The sequence below is a fragment of the Pungitius pungitius genome, chromosome 3 (assembly GCF_949316345.1).
Source record: "Pungitius pungitius chromosome 3, fPunPun2.1, whole genome shotgun sequence".
NCBI classification, from domain to species: Eukaryota; Metazoa; Chordata; class Actinopteri; order Perciformes; family Gasterosteidae; genus Pungitius; species Pungitius pungitius.
The window spans coordinates 2,122,897-2,145,445 of NC_084902.1; the positions used below are offsets into that span (position 1 = coordinate 2,122,897).

General features: G+C 47.6%; 3 protein-coding genes across 3 annotated transcripts; 2 read left to right on the top strand and 1 right to left on the bottom strand.

Annotated features, from left to right (window-relative positions):
* Positions 1–484: 484 nt before the first annotated feature.
* Positions 485–8,502, bottom strand: psmd2 (proteasome 26S subunit ubiquitin receptor, non-ATPase 2). Its single transcript, XM_037466108.2, has 21 exons — positions 8,282–8,502; positions 7,306–7,362; positions 7,035–7,199; positions 6,542–6,663; positions 6,096–6,320; positions 5,845–6,003; positions 5,493–5,637; positions 5,066–5,126; positions 4,844–4,990; positions 4,594–4,700; positions 4,070–4,197; positions 3,774–3,861; positions 3,505–3,667; positions 3,065–3,166; positions 2,795–2,946; positions 2,615–2,698; positions 2,191–2,359; positions 1,823–1,917; positions 1,591–1,717; positions 1,366–1,484; positions 485–1,257 (listed from the first exon to the last, which is right to left on the bottom strand). The coding sequence occupies exons 1-21, from the start codon at positions 8,402–8,404 to the stop codon at positions 1,075–1,077; spliced, it is 2,721 nt and encodes a 906-aa protein (XP_037322005.2). The 5' UTR covers positions 8,405–8,502; the 3' UTR covers positions 485–1,074.
* Positions 8,503–8,815: 313 nt separating this feature from the next.
* prss59 (serine protease 59, putative) lies at positions 8,816–15,148 on the top strand. Its single transcript, XM_037466134.2, has 9 exons — positions 8,816–9,079; positions 9,745–9,926; positions 10,273–10,505; positions 10,614–10,749; positions 10,900–11,014; positions 12,756–12,957; positions 13,742–13,832; positions 13,953–14,155; positions 14,552–15,148. Exons 1-9 carry the CDS (start codon positions 8,879–8,881, stop codon positions 14,659–14,661), a joined length of 1,473 nt encoding a protein of 490 aa, XP_037322031.2. The 5' UTR covers positions 8,816–8,878; the 3' UTR covers positions 14,662–15,148.
* A 1,126-nt stretch (positions 15,149–16,274) lies between these two features.
* On the top strand, positions 16,275–21,995 carry serpine2 (serpin peptidase inhibitor, clade E (nexin, plasminogen activator inhibitor type 1), member 2). Its single transcript, XM_037466159.2, has 9 exons — positions 16,275–16,518; positions 17,460–17,745; positions 17,870–18,097; positions 18,351–18,548; positions 19,958–20,156; positions 20,246–20,343; positions 20,957–21,043; positions 21,112–21,195; positions 21,294–21,995. Exons 2-9 carry the CDS (start codon positions 17,475–17,477, stop codon positions 21,329–21,331), a joined length of 1,203 nt encoding a protein of 400 aa, XP_037322056.1. The 5' UTR covers positions 16,275–16,518; positions 17,460–17,474; the 3' UTR covers positions 21,332–21,995.
* The last annotated feature ends 554 nt before the right edge of the window (positions 21,996–22,549 follow it).

Here is a 22,549-nt window from a genome sequence, read left to right on the forward strand (position 1 = left end):
TCATTTTTTCTGCAAATAAAGTTGTCATACGTTGAATTATTTTTTATGATTAAAAGAAAAGAAATAATAAAAAATTCCCATCATCTAAATTGGGAAAATTTATCTGAGGGTAAACTGAACTCTGACATGAAAAAACGAGGATACACGATATAATTGATGTAATACACCTGAAGTATGTATTTTTTTAAATGCATTACACCCTCTAGCATTATCTTTTATTTGAGTATTTCAGCTGGAAGTTAGTGGCTACCATTTGTTTTAAATGTTTCATTAACTCAGACAAAATGTAGCAGAAATATTTGAAAAACAAATGTCACACACATTTGCCTTTTTATATATATATATATATATAATTAAACTTCACTATTGACTAAACCGCTCCTTGTGGGGGACCTGCCCCCCTTCTGCTCAAATATTTGTGAGTTTAAGTAAATTATAATAAACCTGTAGTAATAAACGTAGCAGAATCATCAACACACAGCAGTCACATTTCCACCATGTGGGTCTGAGTTTTTATTATTGATTCAACCTTTTACAGTACTGTAACAAAAAAAACCAAAATGACAAAAACAAAAAGCAAAAATAGGTGGTTGATGAATACATACTTTTGAATGCTCTAATTACAAAAGATGACACGGACTGTTCACGCACTTCTTAACTGGCCTCGGGTCAGTCGGACAGCTGGTTTTAGTGCATGTGGGAGCGGTGGATCAGAATAGGGGGAAAAACCATCTATGCAGCGTGGATACTGTCCCAGTGTTCTCCTCGGTGTGACCCCCCCTCCCCCTCCCTCCCCCAGTCCAATTAACCAGACCCCCAACCATTCGGTATTTTTATGACTGCTGGAGCTGAGCCACCGTCGGCAAAGGAGACGCAGCGAGGGAGAAGGATAGGCCTGCCTTGCTCTTTTCAGCCGCACGGTACACAACTAAATAACTGCCAAGAGCCATGGAGGGCTACCCTTACACACGCACACTCACTCACTCACTCACTCACTCACTCACAAACACACACACACACACACACACACACACACACACACAACGTGGGAGAGGCCAGTGAGAATAATTCAGTTTAGGTTTCGTAGTTGGGGTTCTTGCGGAGGATGACGAAGCCCTCCAGGATGGGGGTGACGGGCAGATACTCCTCCGTGGCCAGCTCGGCCCTCTCTCCGTGGGCCAGCAGCACCGGCGTGGTGTGGGTCTGGAAACCCGTGATGGCCTTTGGTTTCCCCGCCTGGCCGACGACGTCCACGGCCTGCGGAGAGCAACAAAACAGTTGGGTTGACTTCCCCCGTTGTTGTTGTTGCTCTTAAAAATGTCCCAACGTCTGTTTTTCAAAAGTGCCATTTATACTAATGTGTACCTGTCCGACTCGGACCGACACCGGCAGCGGTCGCAGCTCCTCGTCGAAGGTGACCAGCATCCGTGGCTGCATGGCCGCTACCAGCCCGTAGAGAATGTAGTGAGATTTCCCCAGAATGACTGGAGCACACAAGGAGGGAGGGGGTTAACACTGATGGAATGCCACCTTTGAACTCTAGAACACAAAGCTGAGGCAGCAGCAAGAGGAGGAGGGCGGTGAACTAACTGTTCTTGACGTCGAGGAAGGAGACGAGCACGGTGAGCAGCCCGGCCACGGCGACCTGACTCATCAGCTGCCTGTCGCTGTGGTACGGGCAGAGCGTCAGCGTGCCTTTGCCCAGGTGAGTCAGACCCTGAGGGACGCACAAGAGCGGCAACGGTCAGCTGGACAAAGACAAGCGGGATTCCCGCGAAACGCGGAGATCAACTTTGTATTTTCTCTGTGCGTCGCCGCCCACCTGAGCCAGTCGGACCATGAAGAGGTTGTTGGGGTCCTTGGCGTGGTACTGCGCCAGCTGCCGCAGCATGGCGGCCAGCCGGGCATTGTTTGTGCCTGAGAGGAGGAAGGAAAATACGAGGTTGAAGATGTTCTAACGGTCGACCGTAGAGATCCTCAGCGGGGCGCAGCCGCATGCAGAGAAAAGTTATTGTCTTATGGTCTGGAGCCAAAGCACATCACCTCTCTCTAGTCCTCCCCTTTCTTTTTAATAACGTTTTTAATGAGTCAACAGACAATCCTTCTTTAATATCGCTCGTCATTGTAGCATAAAAAAGGACAAATGCCCACAAACAGGGAAAACGTCTTAATAATTCCCATTCGACTTACCGCTGCCCACCATGCCCATGGCGAAGATGGAGTTGTGGGAAACCTCGGGGTCGGCGTCATGGGAAAACTTGCTGAGGGTGTCCAGGATGTTCAGACGAGGGTTGGACACTGAAATGAGGGCCAGGGCGAGGGGCACCGCTCGCCTCAGGGTGGGCTCGCCGTAACGCAGCTGAGGGAAGAAGACGCCGTTTTAAACAATGATCGAAGGTCGATGCGTGTATGGATGGAAGTGATAATACGTGGACCAAAAGAACAGATGCAAACTTGACAGCATCTGCATTTTGTTTTCAAAATAGGCAATTTTCAGGAGGGGTCAGTGCTGTTTGTGGACAGGAAGGACCCACAACAGATGTCCCCCATACGTTGGTAACGACGAGAGAACATCAATTATTATGAGAATGAGGAAAACCCCAGAGCTACTGACCAGATGTCCGAATGTTCGCAGTGCCATTTCTGAACCGATCTCCTCCCCCATGGCGATGAGGGCGATGCCAAGAACGGCCACACCCTGAGAGGGAAACACAACCACAACGTGAGCGATGGAGAAGAGGTATCAGCAGAGGATTGGTGTGTGAGGGTAAGGAGGTAAGGAGGTGGTCCATACCTGGTGGGAGCCCATGTCGGCGGCAGTCTCCTTCTTGTCTTTGTCCTTCTTGTCTTTCTTGTCCTTCTCCTCCTCTTTCTCCTTCTCCTTGGCTTCGTAGTGCTCGCTGCAGATGTGGAGAAGTTGCTGCACTTTCAGCACGTTACCGGAACCTGGGGGAACGCATCATCAAAAGCTCTACTTTAGGGATCTAATCAGCACATCTAAGTGGATCATATGCATGTGTACAAAACGTTTGAAATGGACAGAAGACAGCGCTATGAGACGGACCTGCGTACGCGCAGATGTCCACTAGTGTGTTGGCGAAGCTGCGGAACGGTTCGGGCACGACCTGCAGAGCCGCCAGGGTCGTTTCAATGGCTTCTCCTTTACCTGCGAGAAGAGAAAAACACACAAGGGAGCAGATAAAGCAGCTTTCACAAAAGGGTGGAAAAGATAGAGCCATCACTGCAAGCTGGAGTGAAAGCATCAGGTAACCCGGCAACGGGAGATCGGGGACGAGGTGTGACTAAGTCTAAACAGAGGAAGCTTACAAAAGGAGGCCCAAAGGACAGAGAGCGTTGACGTCAAGGAGCCGCTGTGCCGATAAAACCCAAGACGACGACAACAAGGTTTCCCTGATGTCAAAAGCTGTCACACGTCACACGCGGCGCTTCCTTCTGCACTCCTTCAAATCTCTATTCATGTCTGCAGCGAGTCCACCTGCTTACCCAGGTGGTTGAGTCCCAGGCCTAAAGGCAGCCAGCGGGCGTACGTGTCCTTCAGCTCCTGCTCGCTCTTCTCCATGATGGTCTGGACGATGGTGGAGGTCACGTCTCCGTTGCACGAGCCGACGGCGATCATGCCGCACGCCAGGGCCGTCACTCCCACCACCTGGGGGGGGGGGGGGGGGGGGGGGGGGGGGGTGTGAACGCACGCGTGAAAGGCTGCTCAAAACTAATAATAATAATAATAATGAAAAAAAAAACGACATTTGTACCTCCATGCTGGATTTGGAGTCTCCCATGACGGGGAGGAGCAGGGACAGGACGTCCTCCCGGTTGGAGCCGGCGTAGGCCAGACCGAGTCTGAAACGGAGACGACCCGGATAAGTCACATTGTTTAAAGATTTATTAGCCATAGTGCCACGTAGTCCCAATATTTTCAATAGAAAGACAAAATAAAATAGTATTTCAATTGATATAAAGCACCACCGGCAAGGGGGGGAAATAAGAATCTAAAAGTGTGTGTGTGTGTGTGTGTGTGTTTGGCCACGTCTAACTTTGTCCTCCTCACCCAAAGATGGCTCCTATCCTCATGGTGTTGCTGTTGTGGAGGACATAGTCTGAGAGCAGGGCGAGAGCCGGGTCGCATTCGTTCCTCACACCAGAGTTGACGATGCCGCAGGCCAGCAGAGCGCCAGACTACACGTGCACACACACACACACACACACAGAAAAAGACAAAGAAGGTGTAAAAAAAAAAAAAAAAAAAAAAAAACATGGAGACACTTTTTTGTTTTTTTTTTCTATTTTTGTCCTCCTGGGAAATAACCTCAAAAAAAGAGGAGGAAGTCAAGTCAAGTTTCCGTCTTTTATCAATGAACAATGACTCATCCAGAGTGTTTCCAAAAAGAATAAAACACCCTTTGAAGATGGAAATGAAACCCGCGGACAAGTGAAACCGAGGAGGATCTTCAGGCGCAGGTGAGTTGTAACAACGACCAAAAGATCTCCACTTGATGTGTGTGTGTGTGTGTGTGTGTGTGTGTGTGTGGTTACGGCCTGTTCAGCAAGCCAGACGCCTCACATGTCCATTACCTTGATGTAGTCCTCAGAGGAGTAGAGATATTTGTCGATCTGGGTCAGACCGCCGTCCACGTCCCACAGCAGGATCATACCCAGGGAGGCCGCGGCGCTCAACATGCCTGGGGAAGTTTAAAAAAAAAAAAAAAATGGTCACCAGACAATCAAATAAGAAAAAACTGAAATTCTGAAACCACAGCGACTCCACGGATGTCCACACACACACACACACACACACACGGTGAGTGACTCGACTCTGGCTCACCGTGGTCCTTGTTCTTGTACAGCCACTTGTTGCCGTCGTCTGTGAGCAGCTTGTCCTGCCCGAAGGCCGCGTTGACGAAGCCGTTGACGAAGGACGAGGCCAAGTTCATGCGAGCCGAGTCCACCTGGGAGCCGCTGCCTCCGAACCCTGGTCAAACGAAACCAACAGATACTCGGTAACCGATTCAAAGGTCTCTCGTCATAAAACGGGTGCGAGACTCACTGTTGTTTTCCAAGTGTGTTTTGTAGATGTCATCTGGGACTTTTGGTTCCATGATGTCCAACTGGGGGCGAGACGAGTGGGTTATTAATAACGGTGGAATGTGTCGAGTCATGTTCTTCTCCGTGCTGTCAGCCATTACTCATTCAGTCCAAAGGGACCGGAGGAGAAACTGGCCTCATTAATTCAGACCTGGAAACTCAATACGCATTTTGTTAAAACTTGAAAAGATTCCACCCTAAGTAAATCATTTACTTGCAGCGGGCATCCGATTCACTACCCAGGTCTAGTTAGCACGCTGTAAAACGCAAGGATCCTCAAAAGTTTGTTTTCTGAAATACTACTTAAAAACAAAAGATTTCAATATATAACTTATGTGAACAAATCTGCTTAATTTAAGAAGAAGTCGAGTCTCTATCGGCTCTCTTACCTCTCTGGCCAAGGCCAAGAAGTTGCTGTTGAGCTGCACATTGGACATGATCTCCGTCAGGTCCTCGTAGTCCTCCACGTCTTCGTTGAGCTCCAGGAACATGCCATGGCGACCCAGCATGTAGGCCATCTGCTTCTGGATAACTCTGCAAAGCCAAAAAGGGGAGATTGTTTCTAGTACAGCACCCACAATGCAACAGCAGGCCTCAACATTACGAGGAGAGGCCAGAGCAAATCTGAAAAGGGCAAAAAAACTGGGTAATCATTCCCACCCTGATAGCTCAACAGCTTTTATCGTTACCATGACTACCTTCTTTGGCCTAGCAACAGTGTTTGCTCTCTATGTGGCTTACATGTCTTTGCAGGAGGTGAAGATGTTTTCCACCAGCTCCACATCGTTGAGCATCAGGGCCAGGCGCAGGGCCTCTGAGTAACGGGAGAACTTCCTGAAGATGTTCAGGGAGCATCTCAGCAGCGCTGAGTTCTCCGGCTCGGGCACGTAGCTCACGCAGCTGGAGGAGCAATGAGGGCAAAGTTCACGGATGAAAAGGGGTACGTTGCATAAAAGGTCCTACTGAGAAAAAAACAAAAACACCCAACGTACCTGGTGAGGTACAGGCAGACTTTGCTGTAGGCGGTCTCGTCGATGTAGTCCTCCAGCATGTCCAGCCTCTCGATCTCCATCAGCAGGTCGCACGCCTCGTGCTCGGCATTGTGGGCCATGTTGTAGGGCACAATCTCCTTGACCAGCTTCAGCAGCGTCTCCTGCTGAGTCTTGTCACTCTCCTCCACCTCCTGCCACTCCTTCGCCACCTCACCGGCAAGGTGCCTGGAAAAGGATAAACAGAAAGAATGAGAAAAGTCCCATCGGCCGCTCAGATTGATTTTCTTATTTTCCGCTCTTTTTGAAAAAATGAGTTCTCCCAAACGTCAGCTACGAAGTTCATAATGACCGTAATCACAGACTGGCCTTCATCCCATACGCCTCACATACATTTCCTCCTGCAATGGAGGCGACGGTGGTGCGTGCGTGTCAGCTGGTGCCTTTACCTGACGTATTCGTGACCCCAGGAGGCGAGCTCTTCCTGGGAGCCGAGCAGACGGTACTTCAGGCACTCGCGCTCACCGCTCATGGTCATGGCCAGCACCGACACCACGTCACCACAGAAACGCTGCAAAGCATCAACAACAACTGAACTTAAAGTCACAGGCCGAAACAAGAGCTGCCATAACTCAATTAGTCAGAACATGCTTTGGTTTCGGGCTTCTGTCTTTCTTTCGGACAAAAGAATAATGGGTAGTTTCTTGATGAGGAAAATGTCCATAATAAAATTGTACAACATATCTGAATTGACCGAATAACTAGCAGAACGATATAAATTCACTGTTTGAAAACAGAAGCTCAATTTATTATCTCTCTGAATTAATATGTGCTCCAAGGAAATGTTTACTGTGGTGATTCTACCAAAGAATATTCTATTATATTGTATTCTACAATACATGCGTTTAACGCTTTTCTGGCAGGTGCACACTGAAGCCTCACCTTGTTCTCCCCGGGAGCCATGCCCTCGTAGATCTCCTTCAGCGTGCCGTAGTGTGGCCGAAGGAATTTGAGGGGTTTGGGCACCGACGTCATGGAGGTGGTTGAGGAGCGGATTAGTCTGCGCAGCTCCTCCAACGCCGGACGGTGCAGCTCCAAGTTCTTCTCCTGTAAGAGTGATGAGTTTTATTCTGCTATGTCAGGGCCTTTACATCCTGAGAACTCAAGGGTCCTGCATATTTAAATAACCAAGAGAAATAAGAGAAACACTTACACCCAGTCTCTCCACCATCATCTCCAGGTCCTCCTGTAACTGCTTGTCCTCTTCTGACTGAGAGGTAGGGGAAGAAAAAAAAACATCTGTCACTAATGAAACTTAGAAAATGACAACAAAACAAGAATGGTTCGGTTAAGAGAGGTAAGCATAGTTTTTGGTTGATAATGGGGATGACAATGATTATCTTTACATGCCAACCGCTTTCTAATAATATACAATATGAGCACGTAATAATGAAAATAATAAATACCCAAAGAGGTAAATAATGATAAAAAAATATATATATGAACCGTGCCAAGCAATGTTTGGCAAAACCAGGTAGCGTGGAAAATAACCTCATTCCCTCATGACACTAATTTGATACCAGTTTACTCGACTAGCTTTACATTTACTTGAATAGTGCATATAAATCATATCGAAGGTTAATCATAATGCCGTTACACTTTGATAATTAGCAATCGTTACACTAAGTAATACCCCAACAAACGCTACAAGCTAACCCGACAAATTGCTGTAACGTCAATTCAAAAGTTAGAATACGTATAATGATGTGTGGTGAAAACGTTAGCTGAGCGCCAATGTTTATGCTGACGGGTTGAACGTGCTAGCACTTCAGGTAGCAAAAGCTAACAGCGATGACAGGGACGTTACGGGAAGACAGCGACCACAAGCAAAAAAGCTATCGCGTTAGCCTACCGGCTGAGCTTGGCTAGGCTAACGTTAGCTAACTAGGAGAGTACGATTACTCACAACTTTTAAGGACTACGGAATTCATACAAAGTCAAAAGGGAGCTTTCTTTGCACGATACGTTCTTTTTTAACGATTATTATTCGGTCGGTGATGTATCTTCGGTAACTGATGAGTTAGGCCTTCGCAACCATGTTGTGGAAGTGGCAGTGACTAAGGCAAAAAAAATAACACCTCTGGCTCGCGAAACGTTAGTTGGGCGCCGTTTGAATGAGAAAACATTACCAATTCTTGCTCCTCTTTGTTTTCCTTATCCTTCCCTGAGGACTGCTGCGCCTTTCCCTTTTCCTTTTCCTTCTCATCGGTCTTCTCGGGCTGCTTATTCTCTTTGTTTTTTGCCTCCTCCATAGTTGCGGCTCAATGAACTATCGGCTAGCAAACGGAACTGAGGATGACTTCTGTGAGCGGACCTGTTCTTCTTCTTTCAGTAGAAGGCGTGTTGTCATTTCGCTTCAGCGCCCCCTGTTGGTGGTGCCCCGAGGGAATTTCATGCGTGTGTAGTTCAGGTCCTGTGCAAAATGCGGGACCTTTTTTATAGCTACCGCTGCTGTTAAAATATAACACATCATTCTTTCGTTTAATGTTTAAAAAAACTCACCAGAAAACAAGATGTTTGTGAAGATTGTAGCCAGTTAGGATAATGTGAGGAGAAAATATTTCACAATCATTACAGAGGTAGGTGGAAATGAGCTTAAAGGGTATTTCTCCCACGTTCTTCGAATCATTTTAACTCGCATAACAGATAACTTATCACATGATCACGCTCACAAAGTCACGTGCCCCTGACTCGAATTCCTAGTTTCAGTCCGTGCAAACAGCGGCATGGCTCGTCGTCGTGCTGGGGGGCTTCTCCGTGGTGTAACGTTGCTTGTATTGTTGTCCGTGAGTGTCGGCGCCGAGTTTAGAGGCTTCCGCAGGTTTCACGAGCCGCAGGAGGTCGCACGGAGGAGCGTGTCGGAGGAGCAGTGGTTCACCCAGAGACTGGATCACTTCAATGGGGCCGACAGGAGAGTGTGGAAGCAGGTATGTGTGCATGCTCTGTGTGTCCTTAGGGTCTATACAACGGCACAACCACGCATTCTTTTAAAGTATATGTTCTTCTTTTATTCCTTTTTAGATGTGAATTCAAATGGTCAAAGTAGTCCTCGAAACTAAATGTGCCAATTTTCATTTATAAATATGTATATCTACCTCTATATATCTGTCTATATTGTAGTGACCGATTTTCGTGAGCCACTCGTCTTTTTGTGTGAAGTTCCCGTTTATTAGTTGTATACTTTTTATAACCAACAACTGTGTATGCATTTGGTTCCTTATCTCGCTGTGCGTCTTGGATAGCGGTAAAAACCGTGCGGTCACCCAGGCATCATCACCTCTCTCAATTGCACCTGTGCCCCTCCCCCTCCCCCCCTCCCCATGTAGACCACCTGTCACACGATTAAACGCTGCCACCCGTGGCCAACCTGAGATTGGCTCCCAACACCATGTGGTACACAAACATCAGGAATGGCTGCTGCACATAAAGAGATAGATGTACACCAAGTGTGTCTCGACTTCCTGTGAAGTCACAAACACATTTACATTTAGGACATTTCCAGTGCAGAACTTTATCTGAAGCACAGAGGTGCACTTTAAATGACCAGAATTTGTCGCCGCCCCCCCCCCCCCCCCCCCCCCCCCCCCCCCAGAGGTACTTTGTAAATAAAGCCTTCTACAAACCGAGCGGTCCGGTGTTTCTGATGATCGGGGGCGAGGGCCCGGCCAACCCGGCCTGGATGAGGGACGGCGCCTGGCTGACCTACGCCCAGAAGCTGGGAGCGCTTTGCTTGATGCTGGAGCACCGCTTCTACGGAGAGAGCCACCCGACCGCGTGAGTTTTCACCTTCAGGTTTCCCCCCCCCTCCTCAAAAAAACATACAAATGAACCGCTGCACAACTGGACCTAAACCCCTTTCAAACTGCGAGCGTTTCCTCTGAGGAGCAGTCGCAGCCTGGAACGCCCCATTTAAAGAAAAAGTACAATACATGAAGAATCGTTAACAAAGGCTCACGTAGAATCAGTCTTTGTTCAAACGTTTACGTCACACACAATAATGTGAACCCCCCCATAAAAGGCTGTAGCTGCTTCACCACTAGGTGGCAGTCTAGACACCCCCAATCTGTCGAGTCACTCAAACCCCCCCCCCCCCCCCCCCCCCCCTCCTCTTGGTTTCCAGCGACCTCAGCACGGACAACCTGCGCTACCTGAGCAGTCGCCAGGCGCTGGCCGACCTGGCGCACTTCCGCAGCGTGACGGCGGAGCGCCTCGGGCTGGCCGACAGGAAGTGGGTGGCGTTCGGGGGCTCGTACCCGGGTTCTCTCGCCGCCTGGTTCCGGCTGAAGTACCCCCACTTGGTGCACGCCGCCGTGGCCACCAGCGCGCCGGTTCGCGCCGCGGTCAACTTCCCAGGTAGTCGACGGGAGGCCGTTGCCGCGACAACAAGGCTCACGGTTATTTGAATCGTTTGTGTTTGGCTGAGCCCCCCCCACGCGTCTTTTGCCCCCCCCCCTCCAACAGAGTACTTGGAGGTCGTGTGGCGCTCGCTGGCGTCGGAGGACGCGGACTGCCCCGTCCTGGTAAAAAAGGCTTCGTGGACCCTCGCGGAGCGCCTGAAGGACCCCAAGACCTACGACAGCATCACCAAAGACTTCAAGTACGGCGCCCGGACTCTTTGTGACTTTTTCTTCAGCTCCAAACACCTTCATTGAAACAGCTTGAGGTTCCATTCACCGATAACTTGATTCCTCACCTTCATCTCCTCTTCGCCTCACTCCCTTCCCTCTCCCCCCCCCCTCCCCTGCAGCTTGTGTTCCAAACTGCAGGTCCAGACGGAGATGGACTCGGCCTACTTCCTGGAAACGCTGGCAGGCAACTTCATGGATGTGGTCCAGTACAATGAAGACAACAGGGGGTTCGAGGTGAGACCTCGGTTTACGGGAACGACCCCCTTTGACCTGACTTGTGCTTTTCTCACTCTGAGCGTGGAGCCTTTGCAGGTCAGGGGTCGCCCTGGGTCCAGTCGTGGTTGAGTGGAAGGCAGCTATGGGGTGTGGGAGGGCTGCAGGCCTCTCTGAGACGTAATAAACGGGGGGCATTGTCTGGTCTCCATGGCGGCTCCCGGAGGGGTGGTGAGGGGGGGGGGCGCTGGCTGCTTTCCTTTTGTCTGTGCTGCCAGCGGTATGCAGCCATGTTGGGTCTCTCCGATTGCTCTAACGCGTAGAACTGCAACGTCGAATTGCAAAACCCTCCAATGAAGCCACAACAAGGGTTCTGATGAAGATGGATACTTTATTAATAGTTTCCTCTACATCCGCATTGACTTGCATCACCATTGTCTTAAGGCGGACGAAATAAGACTCGCAGACGACAAAATAACTGCTGATCTTTCTCCGTGTAGCAAAACCAAACGTCGTCTTTTGTTTTTTCTTTCAGAGTACCATCAATATATTTTATTTGCGTGTCATGCACATTAAGAGCCCAAACCTCACGGCTTAAGTTTTTCAATTACTAAATTAAAAGTGAACATTTGTAGCTTTCTATCATGCTTTCTAACTGTACAGATGATACCTGATCATTTTAGCTCATAAAAAAAGTCATGGCTGCACACAACACATCTCACCAGGCTGTCTTATCATCCCTCACTGTACATCTCTTGCTAGTCAGCCCCCCCCCCCCCGGCTCTCCCTCCCTCCCTCCCTCTTTTCCTTTTTTTTTTTTTTTTACCAGCTCCCTGTTTATGTTCACCCCCTCCTCACCACACCCGGTGCCTCGAGGAGGAGGCGTGAGTACGGTTACTAATAAGCTATAACCCCCCCCCCAACCCCCCCAAAAGAAGTAAGAAAGCCTCTGTGGTCTCTAGTTTCCTGTCGCCTCGAAGCTAAAGAGACACTTCTAAGAGCGCCGAGAGGAGCGGGGGCCGCCACATTTGGGTTTGGGACCAGGACCGAGGCTGTAACGCGATCGCAGGCTGACAGGTTATCAATGGGGGGCTTTCAGGAAACGGGCGGAGGACGTTGCGTAACGCTGCAGCTCGGGAATCAAGTTCCTCTTTTTAAGGCGAGATGAAGGGAGGGAGATGCATTTGTATTTAAAATACATTTTAAAAAACTGCTTCCACCTGCACAGGTCGCCTGGGGCAGATGTGCACCTGGAAGAACTGCATTATGGGCTGTTATGCAGCCAGAAAGAACAATAATTGTTGTTGAATTATGTGAAAATAGTTAACAGAAGAGAATAAAATAGGCTCCACAAAGTTCAAATATTTACTTTAATTGGGCCGGCGTTGTGGTAAACAAGATTAAATTCCAACCGTGAGACCTGTGTCAGACCCCCCCCCCCCCCCCCCTCCACTGCACTTGCCCTCAAGCTGGACTTTGTGGATGACGGGTTTTCAGCAGGAAGTGGTCTCTTAAGGAGCCAGTGGGACGTGTCCACATCAAACCGCCTGCGCATGGAGCCCAAAACACAAGCAGGTCCTCAGATTCACTCTTGTCTCGTTCAATTTGGGGCCAAATAATGGAGCCTTGAGGATGTGCAAGTATATGTCACAAGTTCATGTCGCCTTTCAAAATAAAAGCCTGGGGAATTACATTAATTACAAAATAATCTCCATCTTTAAAAAAAAAAAATGGTCACCTTGACTGTTGTCCTCGTCTTCAGGGCGCGACGGGCACCAACATTACCATCAAGGTGCTCTGTGACGTGATGGCCGACACCTCCCTCGGGGATCCCTACGCCCGCTACGCCGCCGTGGCCCGCCTCATGATGGACACCTTCTCCATCAAATGCCTGAACGCCAGCTACGAGGGCTACCGCCGAGACATGGCGGATGCGTCGTGGAGCGGGCCGGCCGCCGGGGGAGGTGTGTGTTCACTGGGCGGTCTGCGTATGTGCAGACGTGGTCATTTTAAAGTGTCACCGGCTATTCTTTGCCGCTTTGATGGCAGGCTGTTGTGTTTCTGTGGAAAAACGGCGACGGTGTGATGTCATACTGATATTTTTCCACTGTTGTCCGACTGTGATCTTTAAATAATGTGGTAAACTCTAGTCTAACAAAGTAATGCTGCTTATAGTAATAGTACGTTTTAGGAGCAATGAGCTGCATGAGAAGGTAGAAAAACACTGGCGGCCTCGGGAGACTGCAATAAAACACAGACCAGACGGGTTATGTGTCATAACGAAGCGAAACCCACTTCAGGGTGTTGTCGAAAAGCTTTTTTGGGTACATCAAAAAATAAACTGAGCAATTTCTAACAATGTAATTACATCACGTAACGACTAAATCAAAGTCTGGAACTGTGAAATAATGTTTTCTTCCCGAAGTAGAATGGAAGAACCACCTGGGTTCATTCTGAGGTGGTTCTCAGTATTCCACGTTGTGCTTTGGGCCTTGTTTCCAGCTGCGGTTCCAGGGGTCAGGGGGTCGGTCACTGGAACAGGAAGTAGTCTCATCAAAAGCCACTGTGATGTGACGCGCCCCCCCCCCCCCTCCCTCCTTGTCTTGTAGGTTTCAGTTGCACTTTTCCCCCCTTTTAATTTGGGAGTAACAAAAACAAGTGAAGCGGATGGTTAGCTTTGCCTGCTACGTGCTAGCCCTGTGCTACGTGCTAGCTCTGCGACTCATCTTTTGTTTCCCCCGTTGCCAGGGAGACAGTGGGTCTACCAGACCTGCACTGAATTTGGATTCTACCAGAGCACTGACTCCCCCAACCAACCGTTCACGGGCTTCCCTCTTGTGTGAGTACGCCGAACCGGGCCTCCCTGCCCATCAGACGGGTGTACCCACCCCCCCCCCCCCCCCACACACACCCCACTTTCCTCCACGTTGCTGAACCCTTGTCCCCCCCCCCCGGCCAGGTATCACGTGACTCAGTGCGCCGACTTCTACAACGTCAGCGGCGAGCAGCTGGCGGAGGCCGTGGCTCAAACCAACGAGCTGTACGGCGCCTACGACATCCGCTCCACCCGGATAGTTCTGCCCAACGGCTCCGTCGACCCGTGGCACGCCCTGGGGGTCACGTCGGACATCTCGCCGGACCTGCCCGCCGTTTTCATCCAGGGTGAGAATGCAATGAGACCAAGGCCTTCTGTACGTTGTACTATCTTCTATAAAGTAGTGTTTTCAAATGTGTATCATGAGGGATCTGCCTTTATAGCCGATGAGATCATCCTTTTGGCCACAGTTTATCTTTTAATAAGGCTTTGGGGAACTTGTCTTAATTGGTTATTTTTTGTTTCTATGGTCAAAACCTGTCGAGTCACAGAGTTAACTGGAGGCTGCATTTCATTTGAGATCACTTCACGTCACGGGAGCCGAGCAACGCTTTCAGCGCCGAACAAAGGCCCCCTTGTTCAAATCTTAACTTCTTTCGGCGGGGTGACGGGGTTTTTTTTTTCTTCTCGCTGCCGTGTGGTTTCTACATTTAATAAATATCCTTCTGCCGTCTCTGATCCAGGAACAGCCCACTGTGCCAACATGTACCCTGCGAGGAGCGAGGATCTCCCCCAGCTGGCTCTGGCGCGGGATCACATCTTCTTACTCCTGCAGAGGTGGTTGAAGCAGTGATTGACAGCTCGGCGGGCCAGTCGACGGCACGCAGTACTTTTACTGGCTTTAGAAAGGAGAAGGAAAAAAAAGCACTTGGCACGAGCTTGAGCTGGTACAATGTTCAAGTGTTTTGAAGCAGTAAAACAATTATGAGCAAATGAATAAATTATGGCATTGTTACTCATTTTCATTTTCATTTTGAGTCAACATTACAAAGGTGAATATTGTGCATTCTGAGATTGCTCATTGTTGAAGGACGTGGGTTTAACCTCAAATGAACTGACTTAATTAATGATTTAATGCACCCTCCAGCAATACCTTATTACACTCGATAGCTCCTTTCATTTCACAAGAACGGTTCCGACATGTTGTCGACAAAGGACCAGAGTCTGGACGAACACATTTCACGTTGGGGGAAACATCCCACAGCAAACCTTTGGGGGAAAAGGAACGTTTTTCACACAAATCGTGTTCCAACAGGCAGCGGTGAAACTAAGGCGACACTTTTTAGCAGAGAATTTGGCTCTCAGGTCGATGTACGTGGAGCACAAACATGCGCTCATCTGATTTAACAGGTTTTGTCTTGTTTGATTAGATAACAAGAGCCTGTCGCAAGGACGATGGGCTGAACCACGACTTTGAGGAAATTGTGAAAGTGCGTATGGGTTTTTTTTTTTGTTGTTGTCTGCAGCAGAAGAAGCGGCCTTCTCGTGACATGAATATAACACAGCTGTGTGTTGGTTTGGAACCTCACACACACACAGTGACCCCACTCTGCTTAGCAGCGTTTGTTTTCACAGTCGGTCCCCTCTCTGCATCTCAGCTGGATATGCGAAACACACACACACACACACACACACACACACACACACACACACACACACACACACACACACACCTGCTATCTCTGGAGGGTAAAAACTCAGCGCCTCCACCCGAATAAACATGTGAAATACATGTCATTATGACTGCTCAGTCAAACGTTTACCATGGATTTTCTCCTAATTGCCAGTACACTCTCATTTAATCCCCTGTAATTCAAATCCCCATATGCACCTCCTCGTAATCCTCTTTGGCTGCAGCGGGATGTAATTGAGCTCAAGCCCTTTTCCAGGTTTGTGGTCTTTTGAGAATGGGCTTCAATTGGGGGTTACTTTGAGGTAATGTTAATATTATAAAATGAAACAAATAAAACCGAACTTTTTTATGAGATGCAACGTGAGAAGTTTAAATTCGGCAAAATTACTAAACATTGTTTTCAGCAAAGATTAAACTAAACATTTATTGTGTTTCCTCGGTGAAATTTCATTGAATGTGGCCGTTAAACATTAACGTTTTTAAATATCTACCATTATTCTCACTTCGCCCTGCAAACAACACACGAGTTGTCAGCTTCACCAAGTTGGCAAAAAACGAACCGGAAGTAAAGTCATTGACGTAAAAAGTAAAAGCAAATTCTCATTTGGCTTCTTATGAAAACACGAGCGACAACTCTGCAAAGTACAGCAACGAAATGTATCACAACAATAAATATGTCCCATTGTAATATAAAGCCCCTGAAACTATAACGGTGTGTCAACAGAACATTGACGTTTTTGAGGCCTTTAATTTGAAACATCCGTTTTGTTTTTAGCCTTTGGCGCTATCGCAGTCCGCTCGGTGGCTTCGTTAGAAGGCGGAGTTCGGGTCAATAAAGTCCTCCGTGAAGCACCGGAGGAGTCAGTCGTCGTTCTCTCTTTCACCGGATCTAAGGAGTCTCTTTTATTTGTCATTTCCCGGCACGCCGCAGCGCGAATCCTCCCGTTTCACCGTGCGCAAAGCGGACCGACCCGGTTAACGGTCCACCTGCGGTGTTCCGACTCACGACCCCGGCAGGTAAGTTACGGGCTCTGGCGTTTATTTTTTGGCGTTTTGTGTTTAAACGTTTCACGTTAACGGCAGACTCGACAAACGCGCGACGTCAAATTGTTTTGGAACAACCGGAAAGGTGTGACCGCTAAACGTCACCTAACGTTAGCTTAAACGGCGTTAATTAGCACGCGAGAAGTTGCTCCAACCGTTCATTATTATATATATATATATATATATATATATATATAAATATTTTAAACCGTTAAATAATATTCGGTAGAGACAACTCAAACTATCTACATTTAATCCATTATTAAACAATGTGCAGAAACGCTGCTCTGCATCGATGGACTCGCTCCAGTGAGCCTGTTGATGAATAAATACTTATATACTATAGGTAAATAAATACTAAGTATTACTTTATCTTCATAAACTCCTGGACGTTTGACCGACACATCACCGTTTCTGGAAATGCAAATATTTGCAGGTTTAAAAGATGTAAGAACAATCTTCGGGATTTCACTGCTAATAAAGGAACACAAACATTTGCTATTTTTGTTATTGTTTTGGGGTCATAAATAAAAAGAACTTGTTGCAACGTGTCTGCAGGCGGTTCTCCTGTGGCTCCATGCATTGTGCCTCAGTGAGTGAGAGGGGGGGAAAGGGGGGGTGAAGGCTGAATCACTTTCCCAAAGTAGTTTGATTTTGTCTGTAATTTAAAGTGACGTCACAGCCTGGTTTCAGTAGGGCCGCTGTGGTTGGAGCTAATATTCAAGAGTTAGTCAGATCCTGCTCTCTATAAACACATGTTGCTTAAAGACAAAGGCTCACGTGAGGAGGGTAGTTCCCTACGAAGGCCTCTTGTGGAATGATTTTTTTAAATTAAATTGTATACTCAACAACAAATAGATGGGACTGCAGTGTGGTTTGCATTCAAAACGCATCCTAATGATCTCCACTCGCAGGCCGCTGTGGAGTTGATGATGATGATGATGATGAAGCGCCTCTGGCTGCTGTGCCTCTGCGCGCTGGTGACCGCGTACGGCCACAAGGCGTCCCAGGCCCCCTCCTACGCCGAGCGGGGCTCCGACCTTGGCATGCGGGTGTTCCAGCAGGTGGCTCGCTCCAAGCCTCTGGAGAACGTGGTGCTCTCCCCCCACGGCGTGGCCTCCGTCCTGGGGATGTTGCTGCCGGGGGCCCACGGAGACACTCGGAAGCAACTCCTCAACGGCCTCCGCTACAAGAAGAACGGTGAGGGCCCCTGCAGGCCTTTCTGCAGATTTCAGACGAGCCCTCAAATGTTTTAGTTTAACGTCCAAACCACGTGCAGTCATTGCAAAAAAATGTGTTTTGAGAGCCGGCTCTGTCGACGCAGGCCCGTACAGGATGTTGAAGAAGCTGCACAAGACCCTGACGGCCAAGTCCAACCAGGACGTGGTGCTGATCGCCAACGCCATGTTCAGCCAGGACGGCTTCCCCATGGAGGAGGCCTTCGTGTCCGCCAACAAAGCCAACTTCCAATGCGAGAGCCGCAGCCTGGACTTCGGCGACCCCCGCCGGGCGGCGGATGAGATCAACCAGTGGGTCGGCAATAAGACCAAAGGTAGGAGGGGTGACTTCATGCAGCTGTGAGCTTTACTGATTCACTGTGAAGTGTTCCAGTCAACGTTCTTTGAAGTTTTAACCACTTTAATCCACAATTTGAAGGTCTGATTAAAAACCTTCTAGTAAACTTTCCTGCATGTCTACTTTGCATTGTGTTCATCCATCCATCACGGTGAGCTCCTCACACAGCACAGCAGGGAGCCTTCATTCCTCTCTCGTGCGTGCTGAAGTGAATCTGAACGTTTATCCAGGTCACATCCCCAGCTTGATCAAAGCGGACATGCTGGATCCGGCTCTGACCCGTCTGGTCGCCGTGGACGCCATCTACTTCAAAGGCTTGTGGAAGTCTCGCTTCCAGCCAGAGGACACCAAGATGAGGGCCTTCACCGGGGGCAACGGGGAAGTCCTCAAAGTCCCGATGATGTCCCAACTGTCCGTCTTCAGCATCGGTGAGTGGCCACGCGGGACTCTGTCCTGGTGCACGGAGACGCTTCGTTCACTTTAGTTCTTTTAGTGCCCGAATTATTGATCATGTGCTGGATGGTTGTATCATTTATTTAGATGAGTTGATTCATTTTCCAGATACGGTTCATTATTTATTTGTATCACACATAAGAGCTGAGGAGTCAATTAAAAGTCACACAGCAAACCTTTCATTTGGGATTTTTTGCATTTGTAAATCCAGAGGAATTTATTTATACTCTATATCTTATTATTGTAATGATGCATCCTGATTTTTTTTTTTTTTTTAAATAAAATCCAGAAGAAATGGAAAGAAGCTATAAAAAAAAGCTCCAATATTTAAGCTAATACTAACTTTTTAGCTTTTTAACAGTTGGTAATTTCCTTTTGTTTTTAATATCACTAGAAAAAGTATTCTGTACTTAAGTCTCAGTGGATTCTTTAAAGGGTATTCAACGTTTCTCAGTCTGTTTTACTGATGTACTTCAATAAATCGTGTTTTTAAAAACAGTCTCTGCAGGCAACAACAGGGAAACAAATATACATGGGGACCATTTACTTTCTTGAAAAACATTTGCAAAGTCAATTATTGACATGCGTCTCGTCCTATTTAGTTGGACCTCCATGTTTTCTCTTACGGTTGGTCTAAAAAAGTCCTCTCGGTGTCTTAAACTCAACACGAGCCAATCTGAAGCTGCTGTTGCTGCACATTTGGTCATGAAGTTGTTGTTCTGTGACTCATCCGTCTGTCTGTTTGCAGGGAAGGGCAAGTTTAGCATTGCCACATTTGTAGGATGTTATTAGTCTTGTGTGAACTGAAGTGACACGAGTCAGCTCGTCTATATTTAGACAGACGGATGTGTGTGTGTGTGTGTTTACTCGGGCTGTGCTGCTTCTACGCCATAAAGAGTTTTATGAACATGTTTTATTGCGGTTCGAGGTACTCTACTTCATCTCTTCAGATGTGATTTATTTTGATGGCCCCGTAAAGGAACAACAGTTTGGACGTCAGTTACACCCCAATAAACTGATCTTCTGTCATTTTGTTTTTAGCAGCTAGGTGCATTTCATTTTTATTTTTTTAAGTCAAAAGTGCACTCAACACCATGTCAAGCTTCAAGAACCCACTGGAACGTAGAGAAAACTAAAGTAATGCATCTTGTAGGGCAGAGTTATTATTAATTACGTAATTAAAGTCATATTTTAATATCACTGTTTTATTTGTCAGTCTAAAAAAACAAAACGAGTTCTTCTACAGAAAACCCCTTTTTTTAACAGATGTATCGCATGAATAAACTTTTTAGTCACACTGTGCCATTGTATATCTCCCCCCCCCCCCCCCCCCAAGGCTTTTTGGGAGACAATTGACCCTTGACCCCACCTCTTCCTCTGCCAGGGATCGCTGCCACGCCTCAAGGCCTGAAATACAAGGTGATCGAGCTGCCGTATCACGGCAACGCCGTCAGCATGTTGATTGTTCTGCCCTTGGAGGAGGACACGCCCCTTTCCAGCGTGATCCCGCACATCAGCACGGCCGCTGTGCACAACTGGACCAAACTGATGAACGCCAGAAAAGTCCGCCTCCTCATCCCAAAGTGAGTGAGTGAGTGAGAGAGAGAGAGAGGCCGACCGCGTGCGTTGACTGTGTGTGTGTGTGTGTGTGTGTGTGTGTATTTGTCTGTAGGTTCACAGCTGATGCCGAGGTGGATTTGGAAGCCTCCCTCTCAGCGCTGGGGATCACGGACATGTTCATCGAGGGCAAAGCCGACTTCAGACACCTCAGTGAGTGATGGGGACACGAGCCCTGAAAGGGGGAAAGGAGCCTGCTGATCTTTCTTTCCAGACACGGAGGAAAAACAAGTTGCCTCTTGATTTGTTTCTCCCCCCTGAGGGATGGAGTAACGGTTTGGGTCTAGTGCCCCCATGTGGCGTAATCTGAGTTTATAGGGTTACTCCAGAACAAATAGGCTCTTCTTACTTTATTCATTTTAACCAATGAGAGATCAACCAGGCTACGACTAAAGCTATTTTTGTGCTTGTGTGTTATTATTCGAGTGTCAGTCTGGACCAATATGATGCTTTTGGATGATGAGTTACACACTCACGGTTCCATAAAGCGCTGCATGTTGCTAAAAAGCAACAAGGTGAGGGAGCGCTTTAATAAGCACGGCGATCCGGTGTTCTCCGTGACGGTTGAAGGTCATTGCACGCGGCGGCGGCTCACTCCCCTGTGCTGCTCCTAATGCCTGCGGCCGTTAAAGTGCACGCTGCAGAAGGGGCTGAAGGCTCTGCGCTCCCATCATGCCGCAGTGAAGGAGACCGTTTAACAAACCGCCGTAAGGCGCAATGTCTCCTTTCGCTCAAAAGTGACCCGATGTTGGCGTTGTGTTCCCAGGCGCCGAGCCTGTCCACGTATCCAAGGCTCTGCAGAAAGCCAAAGTGGTGGTGGACGAGGATGGAACCAAAGCGGCAGCGGCCACTAGTGAGTATTTTGTCCTGAGAGCTTTAACACGACAGATGTTGGAGGCTCTGACCTGGTTTTGTGTCCAGCTGCCATCCTGCTGGCTCGGTCCTCCCCCCCCTGGGTGACGGTGGACAGACCTTTCCTCTTCCTCATTAGACACACGCAAACAGGTACGGGTAGTTTTTTTTTCCTTTTACCCCGCCTGGGTTGTTAACCTTTTTTAAACTTGTGTGTGTGTCTCTAACAAGTTGTCCCGTCTCCGTCCCAGGTACCGTCCTCTTCATGGGCCAGATCAACCAGCCGTGAGCCCACCCCCCCACTGGTTTGTCACTGGCAGCGTCGTACGCCAGCGCGGGAAATGCTTCATGCACACGGACACAAACTTTGCTGTAGACTTCTGTACAGTGCGGACATGTGTTATTTGTTTTAAATGTTGCTTTTTTTATGTCCCCCGTGTTCTTTAACGCAGGACAAGCCTCGTGAAAAGTTTTTGCTGACTAAAGTTTTCAGCTGTTAACATTTTTTATATACCATTTTTGAAGTTTACTTTTTTAAAATACTTTGTCAGTTGTGTATTTTTTCTCGACTCTGCAGTAGTAGAATCCGTTTATTTATCGTGCCACTGTCATGTTCTTGCACTCCAGTTTCTGTTACCATACTTGCTTATTTGATTATATAAATTCATATTTATAACAGTGGTTTTACCTTATTTTTAATGAAAAAGCTTCAGGACAATTAATCCAAACCTTTGTTAGCATCTATATAGTGCAAGTATTCCCTGAAATAATGTATTGCATGTTGAAGAGGCATCTGATTTACCAGTTTGAGAATATCCAAGTATAGATTTTTACTTCTAGAACTTTAAACACTTGGTATATGCAATTAAAGTGTCACGTTTTTCCTTTTTTTTGATTCTCTCAAATCATTTCTAAAACTTCTGTCAATAAAGCCACGTGATTTGAATTGTGAAGATGTAGTTCTGGTGTATTTTAAAGAGGAATTATTGACACGTCCAGCAGTGAAGGAAAAAAAAATAGTATAGTATAATAGTAATATTCTGCGGCTAACACATGAAAGTATTACAATATTTAAATGTGTGCCATATTAAAAGCGGGGTGAGTGCGGAGACATCCCCTGGGAAAATGGCTGTATCACAGAGTTTCTTTGAATGCAAACTAAACTTCTGATGTGATTCTGAAAAATATCGGTCACAGGCCAAGAGGTCAGGCTGCCTAACTAAATTTAACAGTTCATCAAGGAAATCATGGAACAATTGGGTCATAATGTCAATCATAAAATGCCAGAAACCTAAATGAGGACTTAAATATAAAAGTCAAGGCCGAAGACGCAGTAGAGACATTAAGGTTGAACCTTATAGTGTTTATACAAAGGAACGGAAGAAGAGATTATTGTACACAGGTGTATTTACGCATCGCCCTGTGAGCCTCGGGGAGGAAAAAAATGAACAAATGCCCACCCGTCTCGAGTTGTCATGGTAACGTGAATGCAACGCGCTGTGTTGGG

Excerpts from the sequence above, each read along its gene's own strand:
- prss59 (XM_037466134.2), top strand. The coding sequence starts at position 8,879 with ATGGCTCGTCGTCGTGCTGGGGGGCTTCTCCGTGGTGTAACGTTGCTT. Across the intron at positions 11,015-12,755 it reads AAGACAACAGGGGGTTCGAG|GGCGCGACGGGCACCAACAT; the intron begins GTGAGACCTCGG and ends CCTCGTCTTCAG. Across the intron at positions 12,958-13,741 it reads CGGGCCGGCCGCCGGGGGAG|GGAGACAGTGGGTCTACCAG; the intron begins GTGTGTGTTCAC and ends CCCCGTTGCCAG.
- psmd2 (XM_037466108.2), bottom strand. The coding sequence starts at position 8,404 with ATGGAGGAGGCAAAAAACAAAGAGAATAAGCAGCCCGAGAAGACCGAT. Across the intron at positions 3,862-4,069 it reads AGGATAGGAGCCATCTTTGG|ACTCGGTCTGGCCTACGCCG; the intron begins GTGAGGAGGACA and ends TCTCCGTTTCAG. Across the intron at positions 3,167-3,504 it reads CCTGGGACTCAACCACCTGG|GTAAAGGAGAAGCCATTGAA; the intron begins GTAAGCAGGTGG and ends CTCTTCTCGCAG.
- serpine2 (XM_037466159.2), top strand. The coding sequence starts at position 17,475 with ATGATGATGATGATGATGAAGCGCCTCTGGCTGCTGTGCCTCTGCGCG. Across the intron at positions 17,746-17,869 it reads CCTCCGCTACAAGAAGAACG|GCCCGTACAGGATGTTGAAG; the intron begins GTGAGGGCCCCT and ends CTGTCGACGCAG. Across the intron at positions 20,157-20,245 it reads GTCCGCCTCCTCATCCCAAA|GTTCACAGCTGATGCCGAGG; the intron begins GTGAGTGAGTGA and ends ATTTGTCTGTAG.